This window comes from Fistularia commersonii, chromosome 11, assembly GCF_037954325.1.
Source record: "Fistularia commersonii isolate RoL2024-O1a breed Wild chromosome 11, RoL_Fcom_v1.0, whole genome shotgun sequence".
In the NCBI taxonomy this organism is placed as follows: Eukaryota; Metazoa; Chordata; class Actinopteri; order Syngnathiformes; family Fistulariidae; genus Fistularia; species Fistularia commersonii.
The window spans coordinates 7702312-7727522 of NC_141294.1; the positions used below are offsets into that span (position 1 = coordinate 7702312).

At 40.8% G+C, this 25211-nt stretch overlaps 1 protein-coding gene across 3 annotated transcripts in view; it reads left to right on the top strand.

Annotated features, from left to right (window-relative positions):
- Positions 1-25211, top strand: part of vps13b (vacuolar protein sorting 13 homolog B) — a 288855-nt gene that overhangs the window by 199659 nt on the left and 63985 nt on the right. For all 3 annotated transcript variants that reach the window (XM_086154801.1, XM_086154799.1, XM_086154800.1), the window contains exons 35-40: positions 6093-6434; positions 6963-7377; positions 7606-7743; positions 13904-14299; positions 22910-23112; positions 24161-24377. In XM_086154801.1, the coding sequence (XP_086010927.1) occupies positions 6093-6434; positions 6963-7377; positions 7606-7743; positions 13904-14299; positions 22910-23112; positions 24161-24377 (1711 nt within the window). The remainder of the gene's footprint in view (positions 1-6092; positions 6435-6962; positions 7378-7605; positions 7744-13903; positions 14300-22909; positions 23113-24160; positions 24378-25211) is intronic.

Sequence of the window (25211 nt, forward strand, 5' to 3'; positions counted from 1 at the left end):
TTTGATTGGTTGCTCTGATTCAGAGTTTTGGTTTAGACTGGTGGATCTGTTGAGATTGGCTGAAGCAGTAAGTGTCCTGCTGGGCTTTTAGGGGTGGTGTCCTTCAGACCATTTAAATAATTCTTGATTGCTCAAGATTAGAAACGGGGCACGGTGGATTTGGCGAGTGTTTCTCTGGGCCTGGAGTCATATGGGGAAGGCCTCAGGCTTTAATTCAACTTGTTGAGCAAAACATAGAGGCCTGCTGAATGTCAGGACTCTGGATACTGCCTGGTTTCACTAAGCAATAGCAATCTGCGTTCTATTTGTGGCAAAATATTTGTAAGCAAACTAATGTTGTGTACAGGCGTAGGAGGGAACCAGTTTTGAAGTTCAAACAATTGTAAAACGGAGGCTTTGGCTGCCACATCTCCCAGAGCCAGGTTTTTGTTGAGCAGCAAGCTGTAGTTCCCCAGATGGACCACATTAACTTGCTCTTTTACCAATTTTTCTTTTCATCCTTCAGCCTTTATCATTGTGTATCTTTGTTTTAGAGCCAGGGCTTTTCCAAACCATAAAGCAGCTGAAAATGTAAGAACATTCTGTAATCGTGTTTTTCTTTCTGTACATCTTTTCTCGAGTTGATAAGTAAGGTGTTTTACCAATGTTCCTCAACATAAACTGGCCTTACCGTACAAAGACATTCCTTCCTTTCGTGTTTCCTCCTGTTGGACTTTGTGGGTGGAAAGTGATCCAGCTGACCCGCTAGTGTGGGAATGTCAATATGCTGTCATATGACTTTTGTCTGATCTTTGTTAGCACATCGCTGTGGCATCAGGGCGAGACGAGTCTCCAGTATGTTAACTCAGTTTTTTTCATGATTTTTTTTTTTTATTTCTCCCAGCCGGTCCAAAATAAAGATCGAGGGAGACATATACAGGAATGAGAAACCAGTGAGAAAATTACTGTTGTGCTGCCTGTCAAAGTCTGAGAAACACACTGTTAAACCCTAAAGGAGTAAACCCACCCACCCACTAGTATTACAGAGTGGAGGGAGCTTGTTAAAATGGCCCCACTTGGCACCCTGAGCTTTGCAGTATGCTATGTTTAAAGTACAGTTGACAGTCATTCTGAAGCACTCAGCATCCATTTCCAAGTTCTGAGGTCGCGACCTTCCATTGCTCCTTTGTTGTGGTTCAGTTGAAGTGCATAGCAGGTTGCCTTTGTTATTGAAACAAAGTTGACTGTATTAAATGACTGCCTTTGATGCCCTTTTTCACTTTGAGACCGCTGTTATGGCATACAGAGAACAGTGACTTCATATTATAAATGTCTTCCACCCTCTGTTTTCTGAAAGAAAACGAGAGAATAAATTGCCGTCTTTGTGGCATTTAGTTGAGTATTATTGTTATTATTTTTGATTAAGATGAGGTATTACTGCTTTGAGGTTTTCTTCTATGAACACAAAAGAACAGAGGCCCCGCTATCAGTTTTATGGTTCTGGTCAACAATAGTGGGTAGCACAACAGGGGCTTAACCTGTAAAGTCTGATGTAGCCAAGATACAGAAGTTACTTTCCATGCAGACGTCCTCTAAGTGAAGTAGCTCTCCTGAATAGTTCTTTCAGAAAGATTTAGTGATATAACTTCCCATGCATTTCAATGGGAATTCTACTGGCATTAAAGGGAGACATGGGAAAAATGTGGCAAACTCTTTTTTTTTTTTCTACTTTAGAGAAAGGCATAATTTAAAGTACCTCCAAACTTTAAGCTTTCCTACTTGTAGTTTAACACTACACAGATATTTTGAAATCTGTCAATTTTAAGAACCAGACATTTCCACAATAATTTAAGATAAATGCTTAATCAAGCAATAAAGATACGGCTTTGGAGGACAAGAATTATATGCACAATACATAGCCGGTGTAGAGGTCTAAAAGTCTAAAAATCAGGAAAGAAAACATTGGTGACCCGCAGACTAATGACTAGGTAGTAGTATTTGCAGGGTATAATTTTTAAATTGTATTCGTTTGAAGTTATCTGGAACAGTAAACACTCCTCACTAAGGAAATGCCTGTAGAGGATTCTGCCAGAAAAACAGTTTGTTTGTTTTTTTTAATTTTTTTGTTGTATTTGTTTTTGTTCTGGTGTTTCATGCTCTGGTTGGTGAGTTTCCAATCCATCTCGGAGGATGCTTAAAAACTCTTCATCTCTGTGCTATCTTCACTAAAATTTTTGGGTTTATATTGTTTTGTTAATTCATTACCCCCGCCTCACCTAAATTTACAAATATAAATTCATTTTATCAGCTTTTACTCTCAAGGGAATCTGACCCCTTTACCAACAGCAGCAGAGAAGGAGTCTTTTATATTGGATCAGACAAAGGTGACTGGCATATCAGCACTGGTTTCTGTCACTTGTTACATGATTTCATCATCACATAATGTCAGTGGAACATGGAATAGAGCAGGATATGCAGCATCCCTCAGCGGGAGCCTTGCTTTCATTGAGCCTCTCCTCAGGAGGTGTCATTGACAGCCAGCTGTGCAGCAGCATCTGGACCTCACATTTATTCTGCCATCCAGTTCTTCCTGTATGAGTCCACTCTACTTTGACCAACTCAGTTTAGCGTAGCGTTTTCTCGTTGCCCCTATCTATTATCACAGTAGATTATTTTCTGCATTACTTCCATCCTCCCTTTGTTATTCAGAATCCAGTTGTGTGCGTCATGACTACTTGCCCCTTGGTTCTGACTCACAAGACCAGACTATTATCGTGACTGAGTGTTGTGTTCCAGTACGGCACCTATTCATATTACATGTGATTGTGATTTTGTGCGTTGTAAGTGCATTAGTTGCATTTCTTTGTACAATTTCACTGTGTCTTTTGCTGGCTGTGACCTCTTTTTCACAAATAGAAAACACTTTAATATCTTCTCCTTAGTTATCTATTCCCGTGGCATAAACTGTAACATGCAAGAATCTGGGTCTGGATGATCTGCTGTTAAATCCAGATATGAAAGAAATACTGGTCACCTTTGTAACACAGACTGAATTTACTATATGCTTTGTATTGACCAACATGACCTCTCTAACCGTCTTAAAACATTCTGATTTTCTTATTCTGTCATCCCTGAACCTGATTGCAATGTACGTTTGATTCATCTGGAAACACTTAACTGCATATGTGGTACTCAGATGTAAAAGTTATGCTGTCATATTGGACTAACACTGGCCAACACTGTAAACGGGTGGCATTTGGATGAAGTGACATTTGCTCCTGCTTATTAGTCTCATTCTAGACAAGCTGTTCCGAGTTACACTGACTAAAATAGGGGTCATACAGATAGGCTTTGATATGATTGGCACTTTGGAAACTCATGGTTTCACACTTTGAGGATTATCCTCCATTTTCCAGAATGTTCTGCCTTGAGACTCTGAGGAGGATGATCTCATGATTGGCTGATGGGGTTTGGGGGGGTTGTGTGTACGTGTGTAGTCACACATTCATGACTGTGATCAACCAAGTCCAGAGAAAGATTGCATTGGGATGTGGAAATAGCGCTTCAGTACAGCTATTATATAATGTAATAGAAAGTAATGGTTGGAAAAGGGGATTTCAGCTGGGACCGGGCCTGTAGCTTCAGCGCGTGTTTTTATTCTGAATTTATTGCCCTCTGTCAATGAATAAATTGGCAAAAGGTTATAGCACAGAGACCACAGAGTCATGAGTTTAGGTTCTCCGTGTATACCTGTCCCCCTCTTTCTTTAAGTAAGCATAATGGGATATAACTAAGCCCAGAAACACAAGTAAGAAGCCAGCTGTGTGCTTCAAAAGTATAGAGATCAAACCCTTGTGTGTTTATGTTTAGGAATTTACTGATTGCATGCACTGATTCAAACTACTGAGCAACTGTGTGTTGCAGTATATTTTCTCATTGTCTGTTTTTCTCTGTGCCCCCGATTGTGTGTTCCCCATTATCCCTTATTCAGCTTGTAAGCACGTCTAAATATAGACCAAGAATTTGCTTAGGGGGCACTCTCTTAGCAGTAGTGGTTAAAGAGAAGACGGGGTATTTGCTGTAATTGTAAATGCATGTGTACAGCCAAAGCTTAGGAGGAGAGATGGGGAAGCGTAAAGAGTATCTGGCAGTTTCTCCTGGCTCTTGCTCTTTCCCAGCTGCTGTGCAGCTTATTCGTCCCTTCCAACAAGGGGCACTCCTTGGAGTGGACATTTTGCCTTTGCTGAAAAGCTTTTCAAATACCTCTTTACCTCAATACAAGTTTCACCCGCTTAACACAACACATATGGAGACAGGTCCAGGCTCTTTTCTTCCTTTTCTCCCCTCCCCATTGCTTGGAAAATCTTACATTGCAACAGAAAAGACGTGCACACATCCTGTCCTCATTAGTCCGGTGAAAAGAGAAGGATCTGGCAGGGCCGATTCTGTGGAAGCCCTACATATGAGTCTGGACAAAAAGAACAGAACAGGCGAGCAGGCAGGCAGGCGTGCAGCAGCGTTTTATATGGCTCTTGTTCTTAGCCTTTGATGACACTGTTTAGAATAGGAAATATCTAATAAGTCAAGTATTCTGTCTAATGTGCTGCCAGTGGGTTTAGTATTTGCCTGGAGGTCTTGAAACACTATCTCTGCCACAGCAATAATATACATTTAAAATTCTCATGGAAAGGGTTGGAGGGAGTGATGTAGAGAGAGTGAGGGGGCAGCTGAGAGTACATGCTGTAATAGCAACCATGTGCAGGTTTGATCAGATGAGGGTGGGTTAGAATAGGCCACACCTTGGTTCTTTTGAAAACTGCGTTTTTTTTTTGTGTGCCTGTGAGCGTGCGTGCATTTTTTTAAAATCTCATTCATGTTTCGAAGCACATTAGGAGCTAATTGAAAGTGATGTTTTACCCAAGAGCATTGGCTATAATGGGGTCAGGGCTCAGCGTTGTGGTTGCGTTACTGTGTTGATGTTGTTTGAATGATGATGATGCACCTGACAAGCTTGTCCCTAAGATACATATTGAAACAGGCAACAGCGGATGGAAAGACAGGGGCCCGTCTACGTGTCTTTTACTGTGTATACTGTGTATTTTCAACTTTTGTTCCACAACATCAACAAGATCTCGCATTTTGTTTGCATTGAAGTTATTTTTCCTATTTTTTTTTTTTTTTACAAACACATGCCTGCTCAACGTTATGTCCAGTAATTTTATCATTGGGTAGGTAGCATTTAGTTTTATGAGCGCTTCTCATTTCTGTCCCATGGGAGCCAGCCACTGCTTCTTTTATAGTCATGGAGATGGCATGCTATGGTAGCAGAATAATGATTTTGTTTTCATTGTCGCCTTAGAGCCAACAATCTAGTCTCATTGATTTATATCATCTGTCACTGAAAGCTTTTTATAGCCTCAACAGCTGGAACTGTCTCAACAAATGTTATTTGGAGCCAAGCATAAAATTTCAGCTTCTTCATACACAACACCAGTCACTGCACAAGACAAATTAATTTACTGGAGTTACTCGTTTTTTGACTACATTATGCATATTGCAAAAGAACAGTATTTCTTAAAAACCACAGAAATAGGGCTACGGTATCATTAATGTTTCTGTCGCTACAAGATGCTCTCCTTGTACAGTCAGATTATCCGTGGTTTTAATCAAGAGAACTATTTGGTTTATGTGCCCTTGTAATGAAACAAATACAGTTTGCCAAATATGAAAAAATACTGAATGATACTTGATCCCTCACTGTGATGCTAACAAACCATAAACCCTCTCTGTTTGATTTGATATGAATTATTTTGAATGCAAAGTGAATCGTCATTTTGGTTACATATATTAAGATGCTTCTCATGTTAAGAGGTATTAGTGTCACTTTTCTCAATTATTTCTATCTCTGGAAAATGTTCTTGTCGAGAGATGCTGGAATCTCCATCCTAATCATGTCGTCCAAGCTATGGTGTCAATGTCATGCATTTTTCTTCTGTTTAAACTGGAAAAGTCATATTTCTCATGACCTTAAACACCCCCTCCAAAAATCTGAATTCATAAATCATGGCTTTACGTTGCAACATGGTATTATTTTTCTTTGTTTCTGTGTATAGGTGCATCGACACGAGCAGAAACATGGCTGTCGAAACTTTGAGGCAGGCATTGACTGTTCGTCACGTCACAGTGGAACTGGACAGGACAGCGGCATTGGCAGCGATAGCGCTCACATCAGAATAGTCCAGATCGAGCAGCAGAGCGGGGCCAGTCATCACTGTATTGCAAGGCCCTCCCACAAATCAGCGATCACGAAGAATCTCAGCTTCATTCCTTTTGACATCTTCCTTACTGCTAGTAGGCTGTCTATCATGGCCTATGCCTGCTCCACTCCCTCAAAGACCTGTCCATCATCAACAGACTCCCCAAATACACATGACAGGAGGGAGCCTGCAGACAAGGTAAAAAAAAAAAAAGAATTTATAAATTAGCCAAAGTATTAATTTTTGCTCGAGACACATTAGCACATATGAATGTGCGCACATATGGTACAACTTAAAATTAACACTACATTAGTACTTTTGAGAAAACCATATCACTCCATGGACATAATCCAATCATTGCAAAATCTTGCTCACAATTACCTTGAATGAATATACACATTTGATCCCTTTGAAGTGTGTCATTTTGAATTTAATCAGGACTTTAATATGGGTTTTTCCATATATATGGATCCTGATTAGTTCATCACCATCCACACTAGATTTGGGCATGACTATGTAGTAGTCCTAGGACTTCAGATTTAGTACGCTTTCAACTGGTATCGGAATATCTCTGCGCAAATGTAAGGCCTGTGGTTGTTTGATACACTCCAGTCAGCCAGGCCAGCAGTTGTTAATCATTTAGCAGACGGTTTTCAGCAACTTATTGATCAGTACCAAAGATTGTCGAGTGTAACAATAATAAACGCTTTGCTGCTCTGCTCATAGATGGGGAAAAGCGCTCTCAACCAACGTGATATCTTGTGTGAGTCTCCTCCAGTCTCAACCTCCGCTACACCGGACCCTGCTCCAGTCGCGGAGGGTAACCTTACTGAGCTTACGGCTGAGGATATCCTCAACAGTAACGTTTCCCAGCCTGCCTCCCCGCTGTTGAGAGGCAGTCCGCTCTCCCTGGACTGTCTGCCAAACCCCAGCCGTTCCTCAGCCCGCCAAGCACTTGGTGTGACTATTGTGAGGCAGCCAGGAAGAAGAGGGGCTTCTGACCAGGTGTTGGAACCCCTTCTGTATCTCCAGGTAATACAACCTTCTGCCCTGCTCAGCTGCCACCACCGCAAACAGAGGATGGAGATTTCCGTCTTCAACGTGGCCTTGCGAGGAGTAGCTTCGGATTACAAGTGCCTAGGTAAGAAGATTGAGTAATGAATGTCAAAAACTGTGTGAAAAAGAAAATATCATGAGTACATTGATGAATACAAGAGACTTGTAGTTTTTTATGTCTTGTCTTAATTTAATGAAATAATGATGCTATTCTGTTTTATTTCTTTCTCAGTTTTTCCAATCCTTCACAGTAATTTAAAAGTAGTGTATGCAATATTCATCCTGATCCTTTTTCATATCTCATCTTCTCTAGACCCAGGAAAAACTCTCCCAGAGTCTCTAGATTACAATGTGATTTGGCTGCAGACTGCAGCGGGTGAGGTGGATAGTAAAACGGGCATCCCTCCGCCTCTGATGTGTCTCCAGATCAAAGATTTCCTCAATGGTCCAGGTGGGAATCTCTCACACACACACACACACACACACACACACACACACACACGCACACGCACATGCATAGGCAGGTAGGAAGGCGGGGCAGGAAGGCCGGCAGGCGGGCATACTTAAAAAACTGTAACCAACACATGCAATCAGAGCATGCCAAAATGTTTGTCTTTTTTTAGATTATAAATATTTTTTAAAGGATTTGTTTCACATTCAGTGACCAGACTACAAGGTTTTAGCGTGTGTCAGTGTGCGTGTGTGTGTGTGTGTGTGAGAGAGAGAGAGAGAATGTGCGTGCGTACGTGTGCATGTGTGTGTGGGTTTGTGTAGTTCATCAGTCTCCTGTGGATGTGTTTTTCATGGGGTTTGGTTCTCTAAATTTAGACTGATCCATTATCCACATGACTAGCTTTACCCTCGGCTTTTTGACCTATAGGTTGGGCTGACATCTTATCCAAATATAATTGATGAATAAAAGTACGAGTGGGCTTTTCAGTGAACGAAAGTGTGCAACTGTGTTGCCCCAGTGAGGGTTTCATCCAGAGTGTGTGTAGGCGCAGGACATCCTTTAGAGTTCAGCTCTGTGGACCCAGTGGGACACCTGCAGCTGACTCATACTCAAACACATTGACATCTAGCCATGTACATAGTGTTTCATGTGTTTGTCTTTAACAGAAATACAATCAGTAGCACATAAAGCACGTGTCTGTTCAAAAGGAGCACCAGTATGGATGATGGTTGCTATTGGTGGTAATTTGTGGAGTGATAGTGCTCCCACGCCCACACACATCCCTTCCTTTTGTGAATGGAAACCCTTTAGTTTCTTTTTCCGCCTGGAAAACACAGTGCAGCTCTCTGTACATATTGTGCAATCAAACGTTAAGTCCATGAGGCCACATTTAAAGTTTGATGCGTAATTAAAAATGCATTAGACTATTCTCAGAATCTGATCTGCTTTCATACAAGAAAGACACTTTTTTACCTGTTGTCATTGTCCAAGGATTCACCAATATGAAGGTCAAAAAGTTGCCCCCAAGAGGAGAACTGACCATTCTTTGCAGAGTCCCAGTCCTCTTCTTAATGCTTTAGAAAATGTTGTAAATATTGCCAAACCCTATCTAATTCCTGAGATCCTTGAAAAAAGAAACATTAATTAAAAAGGTACAGTCTAGTAATAGCGTGTATGTTTACTACTGTGTAGTTTATTTTTGTGTATGATCCATTTGTTAAGTACATTTACCAACAGTGATCTGGTAAGCTTGCTGTACTGACTGTTAAAATGCCATGCCAGAATTCACCGATTTCCGTCAGGTGTTTCCTTTGAGGCAGAAAATGCAGTATTATCCTCGTTTGTAGGACAACTCCACTGATAATCACTCACATTCTTTCTCTATACTTACACACACACACACACACACACACACACACAACAGCACCCTGGCAAGTGACAGACGAGATCCAGGTGCAGGTTAAGGTTGCCCCTCAGGTCAGAGTATACTTGAAATATCTAGGTTCAATCACACTCGCTACTGGTCTACCTTCACATTGACAGTCACAGACACATGTGCAACCACGCACATTCATCTTTGTTTTTTTTAGTCAAATAAAGTATAATAACTCAGTAGGTACAAGGGAGTAAACCATCAGATTAATCTGTGAATTGCTAATGATAGTGTTTGGAATCAAAGTTATTGTTGGGGCCAAACTCCAATTTGAGTTATGTTTTATTATTTGTTTTAAGTTAATATTTTCTGTTGTGAAAATTGTAATTGTCGCATCCATATTTAAAATGAAAGAATAAGAAAAATGGGAGCAATGAACAGAGGGAATTATATTTAGCCATCCCCTGCTGATTTCACAGATGGTTTATGTGCATGTACGATTGTTCACAACTGTTTTTCCCTGCATGTCTATGCATGTGCGGTGTGATGTGTATGTATCATGTTTGGCAACCTCACTTTGATTTGACAGTGTTTCATATTTGATTTATTTCAAGGAGGCACAAACGGAGAGCAGACTGTTCTGAAGCCAGATTTTCCTGTGTGTTTATAGCAATGTGCTCACAATTTCAGGAGCATTTATTCAGTATGACCAATCATAGCTGCCGTCCCAAGGATGCAGAGTGGGAAACACTTGTAACCTGTGTACTGTAAACTGGATGATATTTCAGCACTGACCCTCAGTCAGCCGCCACTCATCACACACACACACTCTCATAAACACAAGTAATATAGATACACACAGGAAGAACGATTTTCACCACCCAAGTTCAAGGCTCAGGTTCAGTGTTTGACTTGCAAACATGTTTTTGAGGTAGAGTTGGATCCCCTTCCCTTTCCCTTTTGTGTCATCGATCCTACACACTTCCAGTCTCATTGAGGGTCAGTCCCTGAGTCTAGAGATGTAACTGCTACCACTTAGAGACCAGAGATCACTCTTCTCTCTGCAGAGAGGCAGGAGGTGATAGATTAGCTAGAACAAATTGGAACCATTACTCTCCCATGTCCCTGGTTCCCGTCAAGCTATTGGTTCTAAGAAATGTTGTCAGGTACTGTATACAAACTCATGCCCCTCCGAACTGTCCAGAACCACTCTTAATTTGAATCAGATGGCATGTAAGACACGTGTCACTGGCCTTATTAGGTTTGAGGCTCTTTTTGTGACTTTGGGATTCTACAGATACTCTTCAAACATTATCGGTCACACAAACATAGACTTGCACAAACATACTATTCGCATACTGGCTCAGTGTAATTGGACACATTGCCACCTGTGTCGACATAGGTTGCTGCTGTCAAGAGTCAAGCTTAAAAGAAGTCAGCTAGGGAATCAAAGGTGGGTTGGAAATGAAAACAGGGTTCGTGGCGGTTGCACACACATGCACGCACACGTAAAGACACGCACACACACACACACACACACACACACACCGAGTTCAAAGGGGTAAGGTGTCATTCGTGACCTTGCTAAAATGCACAGTAACCTAGGTAATAGGAATATTTGATCTCCTTTACCACCGAGCAAAGAATATGTGTGTGTATGTAGCTTTGTTAGACCTTGATCTCCCACTTTCACAAGTGCTAATAGAGCCTGACACCTGAGAAGGGCCTGTCTATGATTCCTTCCAGCCTGTTCACATTAAGGCCGATTCTTTAAAAGTATGTGAACACCAGCATCACCTCTCAACCCCCATATTTGATGCCCACTCCTCACACAGACCTTCCCAATGACAGCGCCCTGCTTAAAATAGCTGTTAGTCTGGCTGATGTGGAACTGTTCTCAATAAAAACGCTAATGCACGTGAGCATGACACCACTGAAAAAGCTCGCTTTGGCTTTCCCTTTTTTATCCTCCCCAGCCTTGACCACCCCTCAGTCCACCTCAACAGGTACATTTAAAGATGGCTTTGAATAACATGTTTGTATTTTTTTGGTTGTAAGAAAGCAAGATAATTAACACAATATATCTCTACTCTGTTAGTAATCAAATGTACCTTAATTGTAACATAACAAAGGTGGCATCTGACAGACTTAATCCGATTTAATTAGAGATTCAGTGTCTTGTATATCCCCGCTTAAGTGTGTTCTCCAAAGGAGTAGGGGGTGTGGTTTTGCACGTTTTTTTGTTGTTTTTTTACCCCACAACATTTATAAATTAGTTTTATAAATAAATCAAATTGTGTCTAACATGTAGTTACAGTGTATATTGGGATGCTTGAGTGTAAAAGTAAATTACCTGCCCATCACACCATGATAAAATTTGTGTAAATACATAACAATACATGTGTTTGTCATTTGACATTTAATCCCGAGGAAGACGTGACACTTGCACTTAAAGTCCAACAGTTAATCCATGGAACATCAGTAAGTGAACACATTGTGCTAGTGACTAATTTTTCCTTCTGCAGATTAAGAGGCAGAGAGCTGAGAGACTTTTAAATCTTTTAAGTCTTGCTCAAGTCTAAAAGAGGATACCACCTGTGAAAACTAGAAATGTGATTGGATGGGAACAATTAGTCTGACTGTTTAGTTAGGTGCATTCTAAAAAGTTGATTAGCTTTTTAAGCTAAAATGCTTTCTTTAAATTTTCACGCGACGCCGCGCAGTAGTGCCCTTTATATGCAGGAGCCACTACATCATTACTCTGACCATCAATCATGATATTAGCTGGAGAGGGATGGGATCGTTTAACATTATTAATGGCCCATTAGTGTCAAATCACATTTCAGCAGTCAGACATTCAACATTCTTTGGACTCGGAATAAACGCACAGTTAACGAATTCTTCATCTGCTTTTATTTTTTTCCCAAGCCACCTAAATAGGGTTAATCTATACAAGAAAAATGTAGAAAACCCAAAATATAAATATCCAATATTGAAAACTGAATGTGTGTGCGTGCTTGCATTGACTCTAGTTAAACTTTACTTCAATAGTCATAGTGTAAGCAGAAGTTTCAGCAGTCTTGAAACTTGGAAAAAAAATCTGAAAAACCATGAAATTGTATGAGTATAAAATGGCTTTGAACGCTTGCATGGGTTTCTTACGGAATAGGCAGAGTTATACATTGCTTTACCCAATTAAGCATTTACCCATTTAGCCAAGCAAGTCGCAGGCGTGCCTGGTTCAATTCCTGGATTCCTCCCAGCTTATCCAAGTGTTGTTGAGCAAGACACTGAAACCCAAACTGCTTCCAAGGCTCTGCTCGGTGGCTGGCGACTGTTAATTGTTCATCCATCACAGGTTCAACGCAGAGGATTAACAATTTCTCACAAGAGGTCCACAAAAGTATTCAGAATTGTAATAGTAAGCCAGGTGAGGTTACACAACAATAAATTCCTAATGCCTGTGAAGCTCTTTTACTACAGGGATGGGTTTTCTGAGTAGGACCAGAAGGGGACTGAGATAGAGAAAAGTCAACGATCAAAACCGGCTCTGCGTCTGCCGAGAACCATGCAAGGCCCAGGCTCCAACTCTGGCACTTGATCAGCGACAGCTTTATGTGATTACAGCTGGGGTGGGGTTGATTAGACTGGGGCCGAGCTGAAAACTAAAAGATAGGAAGGGCAGAGAAAGAGACGAGAGAAACAGAGAGGAGTAACATTGAAACGGGGGAGGGGGATAAAGGAGTGAAAACACCGGGGAAGGGGAGCAGGGGGACCTGGATGAACAGCTGCATACAGACTTTTTATTACACCACTGGAAAGTTCCCTGGTGATAAGTCAAGTGGAAATGATAAGCTACATTGCACAGCAAATTCCACCTATGCTTCTTCCAGTTCTTCTCACCGGCCATCCTTCCACGTGCTTCACTTCAACTGGATTAAATGAAAAAGAAGCCTGAGCGTGCTGTGTGTGGCAGCGCTGCGTGTGTGTGTATGTGTGCCTCCATGCTTACTTCTTTTGGCAGTGCTCCCACTCGTGTCATGCGGTGCTTGTACCTGGGAATGAGAAAGATGGGAGGCCCGAAACTTGAAAAAAAAAGCCTCTAAACACTGGTCCCTTGATGAGACCATGAAAAACAGCTGTGCTTGTTTTCAGCTGCCTCCCTCTCCCATCATCATGACCAAGTGGAAAAATGGGATAATGGAAGTGGTGTAAAACGGCATTGAGTTAATTCATGTGTCTCTGTAAATTCCACTCAAGTGTTTGAAGACAGCAGAGCAACAGAGCGCGAGGAAGACGTTGTGCGGGAGAGAAACAAGGAGTCTTGGATGTGTGGCTTGACTGAAGACTGTCTTCTGCTGTGTCACACTCATGTCAAGATCAGATTTTCCAAAGAAAATGCCAATTGTTTGTGCTGTGAACATAAATACATAAAGAAATAGATAGTGTTCAGCGGTTTTCAACAGCAAATCTAGGTGACAGAATTGCATAGGCTAGATTCTGATGAAGGCTGCCCATTACCAAAACTAACTGATGGCAGACAATTGTGTACCTAATCTGTTTCCGTTATATATACACAGTCCCATTCACACGCGCACAAACAAAATATGTTGCACGTGAGATGCCGACATACAAAAACATACTACAACACATACTCCCCTTTTTGTCGAAAAACATTTTGTTGGTTTTGAGAAACATATTTTGTTATTTAATATTATGTAATAATATCATCCTTCATCAGGACTTTTTGAGCGTTTTTATGTTTTCCACAATGTCTTTCCATAGCTGAGCTGAGTATAGAGCTGTCCCGCCCTCTGAAAATCAACCCAACGCTGGTGAAGTTCGAGCAAGCCCGAGCCTACTTGAAGAAAGTCTTGCCAAACCACTCTTGGGACACCTCTAGCAAACCACCATCCACCTCCTCCACCCCTCAATCATCCCCTATGAAGACACCACCCTGGGCATTTCCTCCCTGTTTAGACCTCTGCTATCAGCCCCGGGGCCTCGGCAAAACCGGCTACATCCAGACCTTTGCGCTGTCCTTCCATAAGGTCTCCCTGTGTACAGCCCAAATTGTCGTTGTCATGGAAACCGAGGCACACCCAATGAGGCCCAGCATCACTGCGTCAGTGTCAGCCATGAATGGAACTCTGAACATTAAGTCAGCGTCTCGGTTAGAAGGTGAGTCAATCAAAAACATTTTTTTTTTTTTTTCCCCCAAAATTAAATATTTATTTATTGTTAATCCTCTTGTATCTCATGACAGTCTGGCAAGTCACCTCATTTTGCATCCTGTTCTTCATTATACTTTCTTGGCTTTGTTTAGGCCAGGAAAGATTCACTTATCTCCTGATCCGTGATCCAATATCTGTGATTCACGGACGCATTTCATCATTTTTTTTTCAAGCAGAATGCAGAGAGGCAGACAAAGCACAAGATTCAGGAAATATCATTTCTATCCCTCTGTTAATGGGTGGCAATATAAAACCAATACATAATTAAATTATTAGGCTTGATTTTCTTTATAAATATATTATAATACATATTTTTCCCATAATGTCTTTGAGTTATGACCACAAAGGTGTGGCTGTCACTCTTGCTTTTTTGCCACACCTCAACAGGAGCAAGCAGTCAGAACACTCAAAACTCGTAATGACCGTGTAACGCCCACAGACTCTCCCTCTCATTTTAAAGGACACCAAGGATGCATGGCAGTGCATTTTAATCAAAATGTTCTCATGTCATTGCTTCATACTCTCTTCTTCAATGCTTTCCCCTCGTCTCTCTTTAAGTTTTATGATCAGAACGTCACAAGGCTTTTTTGTTCTATTTCATGGCCCTTGATGTGGTTCTCAGTCATAAATTATCTTCTCGTCTCTCTGTCATTTATTGTTGTTTGTATGTCTTCCTCTAAAAAGTAAACACTTGTATGAAGGTCTTCTAAATAATTATTGAAGAGTTACAAGGTCCTCTCTCTTCTACTTTATTTGAAAGGGCATCATCCTTAGAAACGTCAGCTTTAGAATTTAAGCATGTTCCTTGCTCACTGATAGAGTTCTTAGGTGGTCGTAGTTTTGTTTTTCCCATGCTTGCAGGTTCCATTATCTTTTCTGGCAGTTTTTTGGTTTCATGGCTGACATCGTTTAACCTTTTTCTCCCTTTTTTCTTTCACTTCTCTGAAGTGCAGTCATGATGAGCTTTAGATATTTGATACAAAACAATAAATGACCAGCAGTAATAATGGCAAAACTGACGAGCTACTCTAAACAGTGTCTCGCGATTATATTCTATATTAATTTTTGAAGAAAATTAATTATTGTGGAATTTGTCCTTGTTAAATTGTGGGTTTCATTTACAGAATAACCTTGAAATCCATTAATACAGCTGTTATTGATTACATGGCAGAAATAATAGTTTCAAAGGAAGTACCATTATGGTCATCTGAACATCTGCCCTTATTTTCATTACTGTGGAATATTTGACACAAATTCGTGGATTCAATCATTGAGAAAGTTTGATCACTTCTAATATCCGTTGCTTTAACTAAGGCACACGCTCGGAAAGATCTTATCAGTTCACTTCAAAGTGACATGCATCTGTTAGTCTTGGATTTAATGTGACACTGCACATTTCACTGCGCGGCCACATGTTTATTATAATGAGAAACAAAGGTGATTTTATGTGTCTCATTATATGCATGAGTGCATTGACGAGGCAGAAGGCTGAATAATTTGTAATGTAAGTTTGTAAATTTCAAAACCAAACAAAAGCTAAATTTGTTCATAGATATAAAAGAATCACCTGTTAGTTTTTATTACTAAATCTTGGAATTGACTTTGACATCAGTGAACAGATGGAAACAGGGTCAAATAGTAATGAACTGAGCTGCTCTCTGCAGCAAATACCAAGAAATACTTGGTATTCAATGAACCTCCATGTTGTTGAGCAATAGAGACCCCCTTGTGTCTGAGGTTGCTGAGGGACAAGGACAAAGTTGGAACAAGGCTCCTTAAACGCCTTCATCTGTTTTACAGATGCTGTCATAGGCTTACTTCAGATATAATGTGTGTCAAAACTTTAATTAAAACCTCAAACAATTTGCACTTTGTTTACACAGATCTGCATACCCACAGTGTGACACAATACTCAGTGCTGCTGCCCTGCACTGATTGTCACCAGCTTTTCAGCTTTCATCCATCACTGATGTGTTCACTTCTATAAACAAAAGTAAAACTGCGTATTTAATACAATGGAAAAAGGAGGCAGGTTTGCTGAAGTCAAAATGTATCCCTTCCAATGACTTTTCTTTAAGTGCTATTACTGTTTATAGATATCGGTCACCATTTGCACACAAGTTTTGTTTTTATTACAACTTATTTGATTTGTTAAGATTATCTAAGAAATGGTTCTGTGTCTAGTATTCCTCATTGTCACTGTAATGGATTCTTCCTCGAATATTAGAACACTGAAAAAAGGCCGCTGCTCGTTACATAGCGTTTTCGTTGGACTTTTAACAAACGGAAATATTGGATGAGATCCGCATGATGATTGACAATGATCGATCTTGTCTCATACAGTCTGGCTCAGAGCTGTTTTGAACTATCGTCTCTGTAATCCACCAAGTTGTGTATACCAAACTAGAAAATATAATCGCTGCCATAAAACTAATGCTGTCACCATGAGCCACAAACTTTTCATTTGCCTCTTCATACATCATGCATGATGTTCTCTGTTATACCACAGAGGACTGAGAAATTCTATTTCGATCTCACAAAAGGCGCTGATATTTCATATCCTTGCCTTCTCTTTGAGAATGTTGGAGGTTCATGTAGGGTTATGGCTGTACATGGTACTAGTTGATACCCGTAGCCCTTTCATGTCACTAAATGCCCACACAGGGACTCATTTTGCATGAATGTCTAGAGCTTTCTTGCTGAGTGACATGTTTATCTCACCTAGTTGGCTTCTCTATTTTTTTTTTTTTGATCTGCGCATTTTCTTGAGAGCACATAGACCTTTTTTTTCCCACACACATGCAGCTATTTTCTCCAAGGACTTCTCCACCAAAAGTTCTAGATTAGTTGCCTTCAAAAGAGACAAGGTATCTCGAATAGGCGGGCTGATTGTTTGTGACAATAGATGTATCAACTGCCTTTTAGGCTTAGTAGTATCAACAAAGATAAATGTTCCTCTTATGTAAGATTGAGCTCTTGAGCTGCCACAATAAGTCAACAGCCACCCTCCCAATCCCTCACCCCCTGTAGAGGCTGTACGCGTGGGATGAAAGACAGAAGAATGTAGTAGGACTCCTACTTCTGTAGTACGTACCACTACTGTTGCTGCTGTTGTTGCACTGCTGGCCTTCAGTGGCAGCTTGAGATTGATGAGCCATAGCAGACCCGAGGATGATTTCGGCGTGGTTCGAGAAACAGAAGAAAGGCGAAGGGAAGTTTTAAGAGCTGAAAGACTGCAGCGTGCAAGTGAAGGACAACCAAAATAAAAGAAACAGGAGAAGTCAATGGTGAAAAAAAAATCTCACAGGCAAAATAAAAGAAAAAAACAGCTCAACTATAAAGAGATGGAAAAAAAATTACCTAGAAAAGTTGAATACAATTAACACTAGAGAAGATGTGAAGGACGGGGTGATAGAGGCTGAGAAAAAATTAGATAGAAAAGATACGTAGATGAAGAACGGAAAGAGGCAGTAACAGAGGTCTCATCTCCTTCATTTAAGCCATTGTAGTCACCCCAACCTCTCCCGTTTTCCTATACACATATCGAAAGCGGGGTGAGGACCTTGTGAACCATCCCCTTCATCCATGTAACATCTGTGGCGGTATACCTGGTTGTTGCTGCCCCTCTTTGCAAGGGGACAAGATGGAGAGAGAGGGGATTAGGTTGACAGTGAGGTGTGTTACCAGATCCTGTGCTAATGAAAAGCAAGTGGAAGCCCCGCATTCCTCCCTACATCCACAGCTCACCACTCCCCAAGGTAGGGGGGCATTTATAGTTCAACCAAAGAAAGGAGGGAGGTGGGCAAAAGAGAGAGAACAGATGTCTTAAGGTCCATGAAACAAGACCCTCCCTAATCTCTCAGCTCTCCATCAGATTGCCCCCGATTTCCTACAAGAATACACACACCAGTGCACTGTTAACACAGTGCACTCTTTTGACATGCATACTACCATGTTTAGTGACACACATAAAGTGTTCCTCTCAGTCCTGAGCGGCTGTGCACTGCTTGCGTCTTCGAAGTAGTTTACTCTGTCACCCTTATAAAGCCATGGGTTTTTGTCATGAATCTGACTGAAAGCTACCATTATTTCTTTTATCCGTGTTCATTTTCAGATTTGATTTAGTTTCAGTCATGTTGAAGTGTTAACTGAACTTATAGAACTTGTCTCACTGTTTTAGATTTCAGTGAAATATAAGGAGTTCTTCACTTATATAGCTTTGCATATCCCGTTGACAGTTGATATCCTGAAAAATATACAACAAACTGTATCACGTAGATGTCCAAAAGGGCTGAAAATTCTGGGTGCAAGCATTTATGTTATTGCTCGGAATTGTCAGGGTTTGTCTCAGACTGAGTAGGACAGAATATCACTTTAAAGTTGCCTGTCTGTGTTGTAAGATTAAATAATCATGAGCTTTGGGTGAAACTGTTCATTTTCTCTGTGAATGACACTCCAAAATCCGCCTAAAGGGCACAATTGAAAAGATCATTGTTGTCTTGTCTGTATGGGCTAGTCTGAACCAATGCTTTTCTCACACTGAAGCATGGTGCTTGTTCATCATCCCATTTTCCTGAGCCCCATCAGGTACAGAGCTCCAGAGTAATGTTGTTTGCTCCTTGACTATGGGTGTTCCTCTATGGTCGACTAAGAGCTTCATAGTGGTACAGCAGTTCACTGTCACCTTCAAAAGAATTGAAAGAAAATGAACCATTGGAATCTTGCTTCAGCTAACATGATGCCCTGACAATGAATTTCAATTTTGCATTAAAACCTTGTGTCATTGGTATTTTCATAATGTTCTAATATTTACACGACATGGAAGCTTGAGCGATATAAAAGTATGTTGTGTGTCGATAGTTGCATCAGACAGGACGAGATGTTATCCTTTAAATATGAGCTCATGCTCCTCACATTTTAAAAGTGTATAAGGTTATAGGAGCTGAAAATTGTGGTCCCGCTTGACTTAATAGTACAATGGAACGGTGTTTGTGTTATGTAATAACGCCAACATATTTAAAGTATAATATTAAGAAATTTAAATAAGTCTACCATTCATACTTTCCTCAACCGTCTACCTAAAAATAACCCATATGTTACCAATCAACTCTCATTACATACTGTGTTTGTAACGGGTTGGATGACACACAGCTCCCTGCACAGTTGGCCGACAGTGTCCCCCACAATGAAACCAGTTTCCTCTAGTGTCCTATAGTGGTCTGCGGTAAGTGAATAGTGTATTCCTGTGGTGAGTGACAATATATTATTTCTATTACTCTCACCATCCCAGACAGCCTTTGGTCGGCTCTGCTACTTAAGTAATGACTCCTTTAGGTTTCTTCTAATTGATACCAGCACACCCGGGGGTATAAATCAGCCAGGCAGTGGTCAGATAACGGCTGCCAGGGAGAAACCGACACGGTAAATCAGTCTCAATCCTATCTAATCTTACCCAAGCATTTGCCAGAGATGTATTTCACTTCAGGAAGATTTCCATCCAACAGAGTCCCCACCACCCACTTTGTTCCTCAAGTGTCATCAGTTTTTTATTAGCGTGCAGAGGACATGCTTGTGTGAATTGCTGCGCAACCTACAGACAAATATGCAGGTGGAGGTTATGTGTCCGATGATACAAGTGATTCAAGATATTTCTCTTTAAGGGTTCTAGCCTCTTCGTCCTTTTGAAAGTGTTCTTTTAGTTTACCCCAATCAACCACACATGAAAACAAGCCTTTCTGACGTGATTACATACATTGTCTGTGTATGTAACATTATGTGGGATGTTTACATGTTTACTCCCCCCCCCCCACTCTCGCTGTTTTTTTTAATTGCTGGCAATTGGTGTTTCCCATAGTAATCTTGAAGATATGCACAGACTATGCATCTGAGGTTCTGTTTAATGTTTCCATTCACAAAAGTAGAGTGACCTAAGTTCTTCAGCTTAATGTTTAAGAAATAATCAGTGACTTTGTCAGCAGGACTTGGTTTTTATGGGTTAAAATTGGGTTTTGGGTGAATTAGCGGGCTAAAATCTGAGTCTGTGTCTTTTTTTTTTCCTTGTCTCTCCAAGTATTTTCCATCAACTCTCTCTTATCCCCATAGACCCATTTTTATAAGTTCTACAGTACCCTATAGACGCAGGTACAGCCCTCCTCATCTTCCAGTACTTTCCCGGCTCATTTCTTTTTGAACATTCCTTCCGCCCCTCCCTGGATATGCCAGTGCTTGAGGTCAGTGTAATGTTTTTTGGGCTGTCTTCTCACATATCTCCCGAGACAAATATCCGCGCTATTAATATGGGTATAGAGAGAGGTAAGGCTGAGATGAGAGATGATGGAGAAAGTTGTGCCTGAGTAGTTTCGATGGAAAATGGAATAGAGAATGGCAAGAGGGTAAAAAGGGATTCCCCCTCATTAAAATTTTTCTCAATTATGGTGATTATTGAGAGTCCAGGCTGCTCCTGCTGTTGGCTTCAATACTGGGATGCTGTGGTCAACTAGACTGTAAATGACGCATGGAGAGAATTTTTGATACAGATTTTGTCTGTTTGTGCGAGTGTTTATGCATGTATAAGCACCACATGTACTTATCCAATTGGTTGTCGTTTCAAAAATGCCAATTTTGAACTTGCCTTGGACTCTAATCAATTTTAGCTGCAAAATTGAACCTGCTGTTTTGGTACACAAAGTTATTTCTAATAGTAGCTAGAATTTTAACCTCTTCTTTGATGCATCTTCAAGTAATATATTTCTTTAAGTAAACATTGATCTAGGGATCAATGATGAGTTAGTATTCTATCTTGGTCTAAGGGGAATTATAATACTGATGTGCCTGTGCAACTGTCTCCCATTCTGCATGTTGGTGCAGTCCGTCCTCATTAAGCAGCTTCTGCTCAATTAGACTTATAGGACTTTCCAGGTCTCCTTCAGAACCCCTCCCTCCAGCCTTTGCCAAATCAACACAAAGACACTCTAGGGGCAGTAATTCCGAAAAGATATGCAATATAAATGAGAACCATATAAAAAAATGAATAAAAAGTGCTCCTGTATCGGACTTTCTGTCAGTGTTTGCAAATGATCAGTGTTGATCCTAATCAAACTCCCAGATCATTTTTCAGATCCTACAAAATGAAGGCTTAAAACCAAACACTGCACTGTAATTGTACCCACCAATGTTGTCCTCTAAGGAAAAGGTAGTCATCTGGTCCCTTTCTTTTATTAAAATTACAAGTCAGAATGGGTGTTCCTTTTGGTCATCGTTGGCCTGGCAGTGACGTTGAAAAGCAATAAGCCTGGTCCATCGTTGGTGTTGGAGTATTGCCTCTTGAGGCCATGTATATCGCCTATATTGAGGCATGAGATGTACATAATATAAGATGTATATAATATATGTCAATTTTTTTCATTTACATAAAGGGTTGAAAGATAAGGTACTTCAGACATAAGAACAAGAACAACTTTATTAATCCTGAAGGAAATTGCATGTTTCATTTTGTTACTGAATCGAATCCAACCTCAAGGTCAATTTTCGTTTTTTAAACAATTACTCTCTGCTTTTTCTTTTTTTTTTAGATATTTTTTACTGTTGATAAACTTTGTTCATTTCTGTAATATGGCTCCCAATTCCAATATAACCAGGGAAAAGTTGCCCTTTGATTTTTTTTCCTGCTACATCCTGTACAAAATAATTGAAACTTCAGATGATACATTTTTCTCTGAAATACTACTAACTGTAGGAACTCATAAATCTATTCATGTGCTGAAACAGGTGTTGTGCTACTTTTTAATGCTTTTTTTTTAATGGTTTCCCTGACTCACGGCCAAACACACTGGAGTAAAAACGTCCCAAGTCAAAAGGCACATTTATAAGGCTGACGTCTCAGGGCATTATTAGCCCATCAAGGCTCAGAATTCCAAAAAGGCTGCCGCAGCTATGGCTGGAACTGCCCAGATTACCCAAATTAATCACTCGCGGTTGAAGTTTCAGTCTGATGATTGATGGGACCCAGGGGCCAAATTCAGGACACTATGGCTGCACCTAATGACACATCTTTTTAAGTGGAAATGCTGCAGAATGCGATCCCTTTTAAGCTGTAACAATTTTGTTTTTGCTTTTTCTACAGTGAGTTAGTCTTTCAGGATTTTATAGTCCTTTGTCTTTTTTTTACAATTCTATTTTAGCCCCATTTTAAAGGTTAGAGTAGAGAAACTCAAATTACACAAATGTTGCGGGTTCATTCTCCTGGTCCAGCCGGTAAATTTGCTAGTGTAAAGTTCAAGAATGGCACTATCTGGAGCTCAAATGTATTCCCCCTGAGCAAAGCACAGAACCGCCAACTACTTTACCTACTGTCGCCTCCTACCTTTGCACCCCACAGCGTGTTCGTTAAAGAAGTTGAGACACAAATTTCGAGTGGTAATTTTTCTAAAGTGTATACATCTTTTTTCTAAAATATGTCCAGTTTACTGAGGACATTTAATAGATTGATTTTATCACCACTGTTCATACATTGCTCTGTCATGTACATGCTTTTTATTTTGCATGTCTGTCCTTCTAGATGGAGTGCAAGCTGCTTCTGTGCTGCTGGAGTTACAGGATTTGTTGGTGAGAACAGGACTGAAGGACAGAAGTCACCTATTGCTAGGGCCATTTTCTTGCAGCACCTCCTTGGAGGCGAGGTGGTGTCGGCATAGTGGCTGCCCTGGACCTGAGCCTGGACCACCTAAAGTGCTGCTGGACCTAAAAGGAGGGCTACTTCAGGTCTGAATTCTATTTACATCGATTCACCATGCCGGATTGCATTTTTTGACACGTCACGAGTCAACCTTTTTTAATCAGTAACACCAATTTGCCAGCATGCATAGACACAACAAATATCTGTGTAAGAGCAACCTTATTTAGTTTCTGTGATTGAGTGTTGCCTTTTGGCGTTCCATGCCTTGAGTCCAATGCAGATTTGGTCACGTCTGCTTGTTAAGTAGTAGAAGTTTACAAGACATTTTCAAGGAGTGTCGGTGAGGGTTTTTCCGCTGCAATATGTTACATAATGTTCGAAAAGTCCCTTTTTCAGTGTGACTAACTGAAAACATTAATATTGATGTATTATTCCACATTACTACTTCGGGGGAACCCCCTCTCTGTTCCTTATTTTCAGTAGTTCCCCTTAATGGGGAACCACTTAATACATAATCATACATTTCCGTCTGCGAATATTGGTGTTTGTGGTGTTTTAGTCAAGTCCCGTACAAAAACCACCGGAATTCCTTCCAGTTCTTTTATCTCGTATTCTCTCCAAAAACCTGAAAAAAATCCCCAACTTTTCCTGTTTTGAGAGTTTAGTCATAAACCTCCCTTGCAAGTTAGTGAGCAGAAGGCAGGCAGCACCATGTGTGAAGACTTTTTGACTCAGAGATTCCTAATTCTTAGTCCAAACCCCAAGCAGATCCACTTTGATGGAGCGTGGGAAGTCGGGATGTTGTTAGGTTATGCTGGGTAATGTTAGTGAGGATGTAAATGGGTGGTGACAAGGGTAACCCTTACTGCTGCTAGTCCTGTTTTGGAAAATACAGTTAAATAACTGCTGGCATAGTTCTTAATGGATCAACTGAGAGTCCATCACTTACAAGGTTGTTTTTTCTTATCGCTATTTATGTTCTTGCATGGCTTCTCATAAACATACAAACGTGTTTTCCGAAATGTCTCATGATTTCCCTGTGATTATCTGTTTCCTCTCCTCTACAGTGCTTCACCATTTCTGTTTGTTTCTACTCAAACCATCTTAACGCCCTATCAAATTTTGTCCTCACAGGTGTTCTGGGGACAAGAACATCTGAATTGCCTGAAGCTGGTAGAAGAACACCTGCGAGCATATCACAACATTAAGACAAGTGACTCAGGCGAAAGCTGTTCAAAAGGCAAGGCCTGCCACACCCAGCCTCCCCCCTCCCCAGGCTCCCCCTGTCCTCGGACGGAACACAGCTCCGATGACTTACGAACTGGCCAGTTCCAGTACATTCAGGACTCAGGTGAGTGTTTATACAGTGTGCGCAGACATCGGACCAATGCATACCTGGATCGAGTTTGGGTCTCGTCCTGTCTACGGTTGCCAATGGATTGTAGTGGAAGTGACACACAACACTGCGCGTCACAATGAAATTATAGCAAAACATAATCTCCCCTAATTTCATAATGGGATGAAGTTCCTAGTATCAATGGGAGGACATTGGGCAACTCCTATTAGGTTAATTCTAACTTAAAAGTTATCCCAAGTGAGATGTCAGTTTAAGATACACATTGGCTTAAATCAAAGTCAGATCAAAGCCCTGTTTGGAGAGGAGTTTCATCGGCCATGTCTGCCTGGTTCCACTCTGAGTAACATGCTGTTTATTCCTTTTCTTTGTGCTTTGTGCGTGCTGTCCTCGATGTGCACACAGGAACATTATACACAGAGGATCAAACTTCTCTCTGGCTGTACACCAGCCGTCCACTCTGTCAGCTGTGGTTGAGTCTTTGTTTGTTGCACTGCTCCACTGGTCTTTGAAGCATTTAATATGCTGGCTGAAGCAGGAGAATGTATAAGTAGTGAACTAGAACACAGAGGACAATCTGTCGGCAACATGTTGTCAACAGCCAGAGAAAACCAGGCTACACAGTACAGTGAACTGCAAGTGGCCCCCAAGGGCCTAACACGGGAATGGATGGTATAGATGGACAGGGTAGATGGGTGGATGAAAGATGGGTAAAGAGTAGAGGGAAGAATCTCTGTCTTCAAGCTTATGTGAATGGCAGCTGTACCATGAAATGTCTGGTTTGTTTTTTTTCCTTTTGTTTCCTCCGCTCTTTCCTACAGCAGAACAATA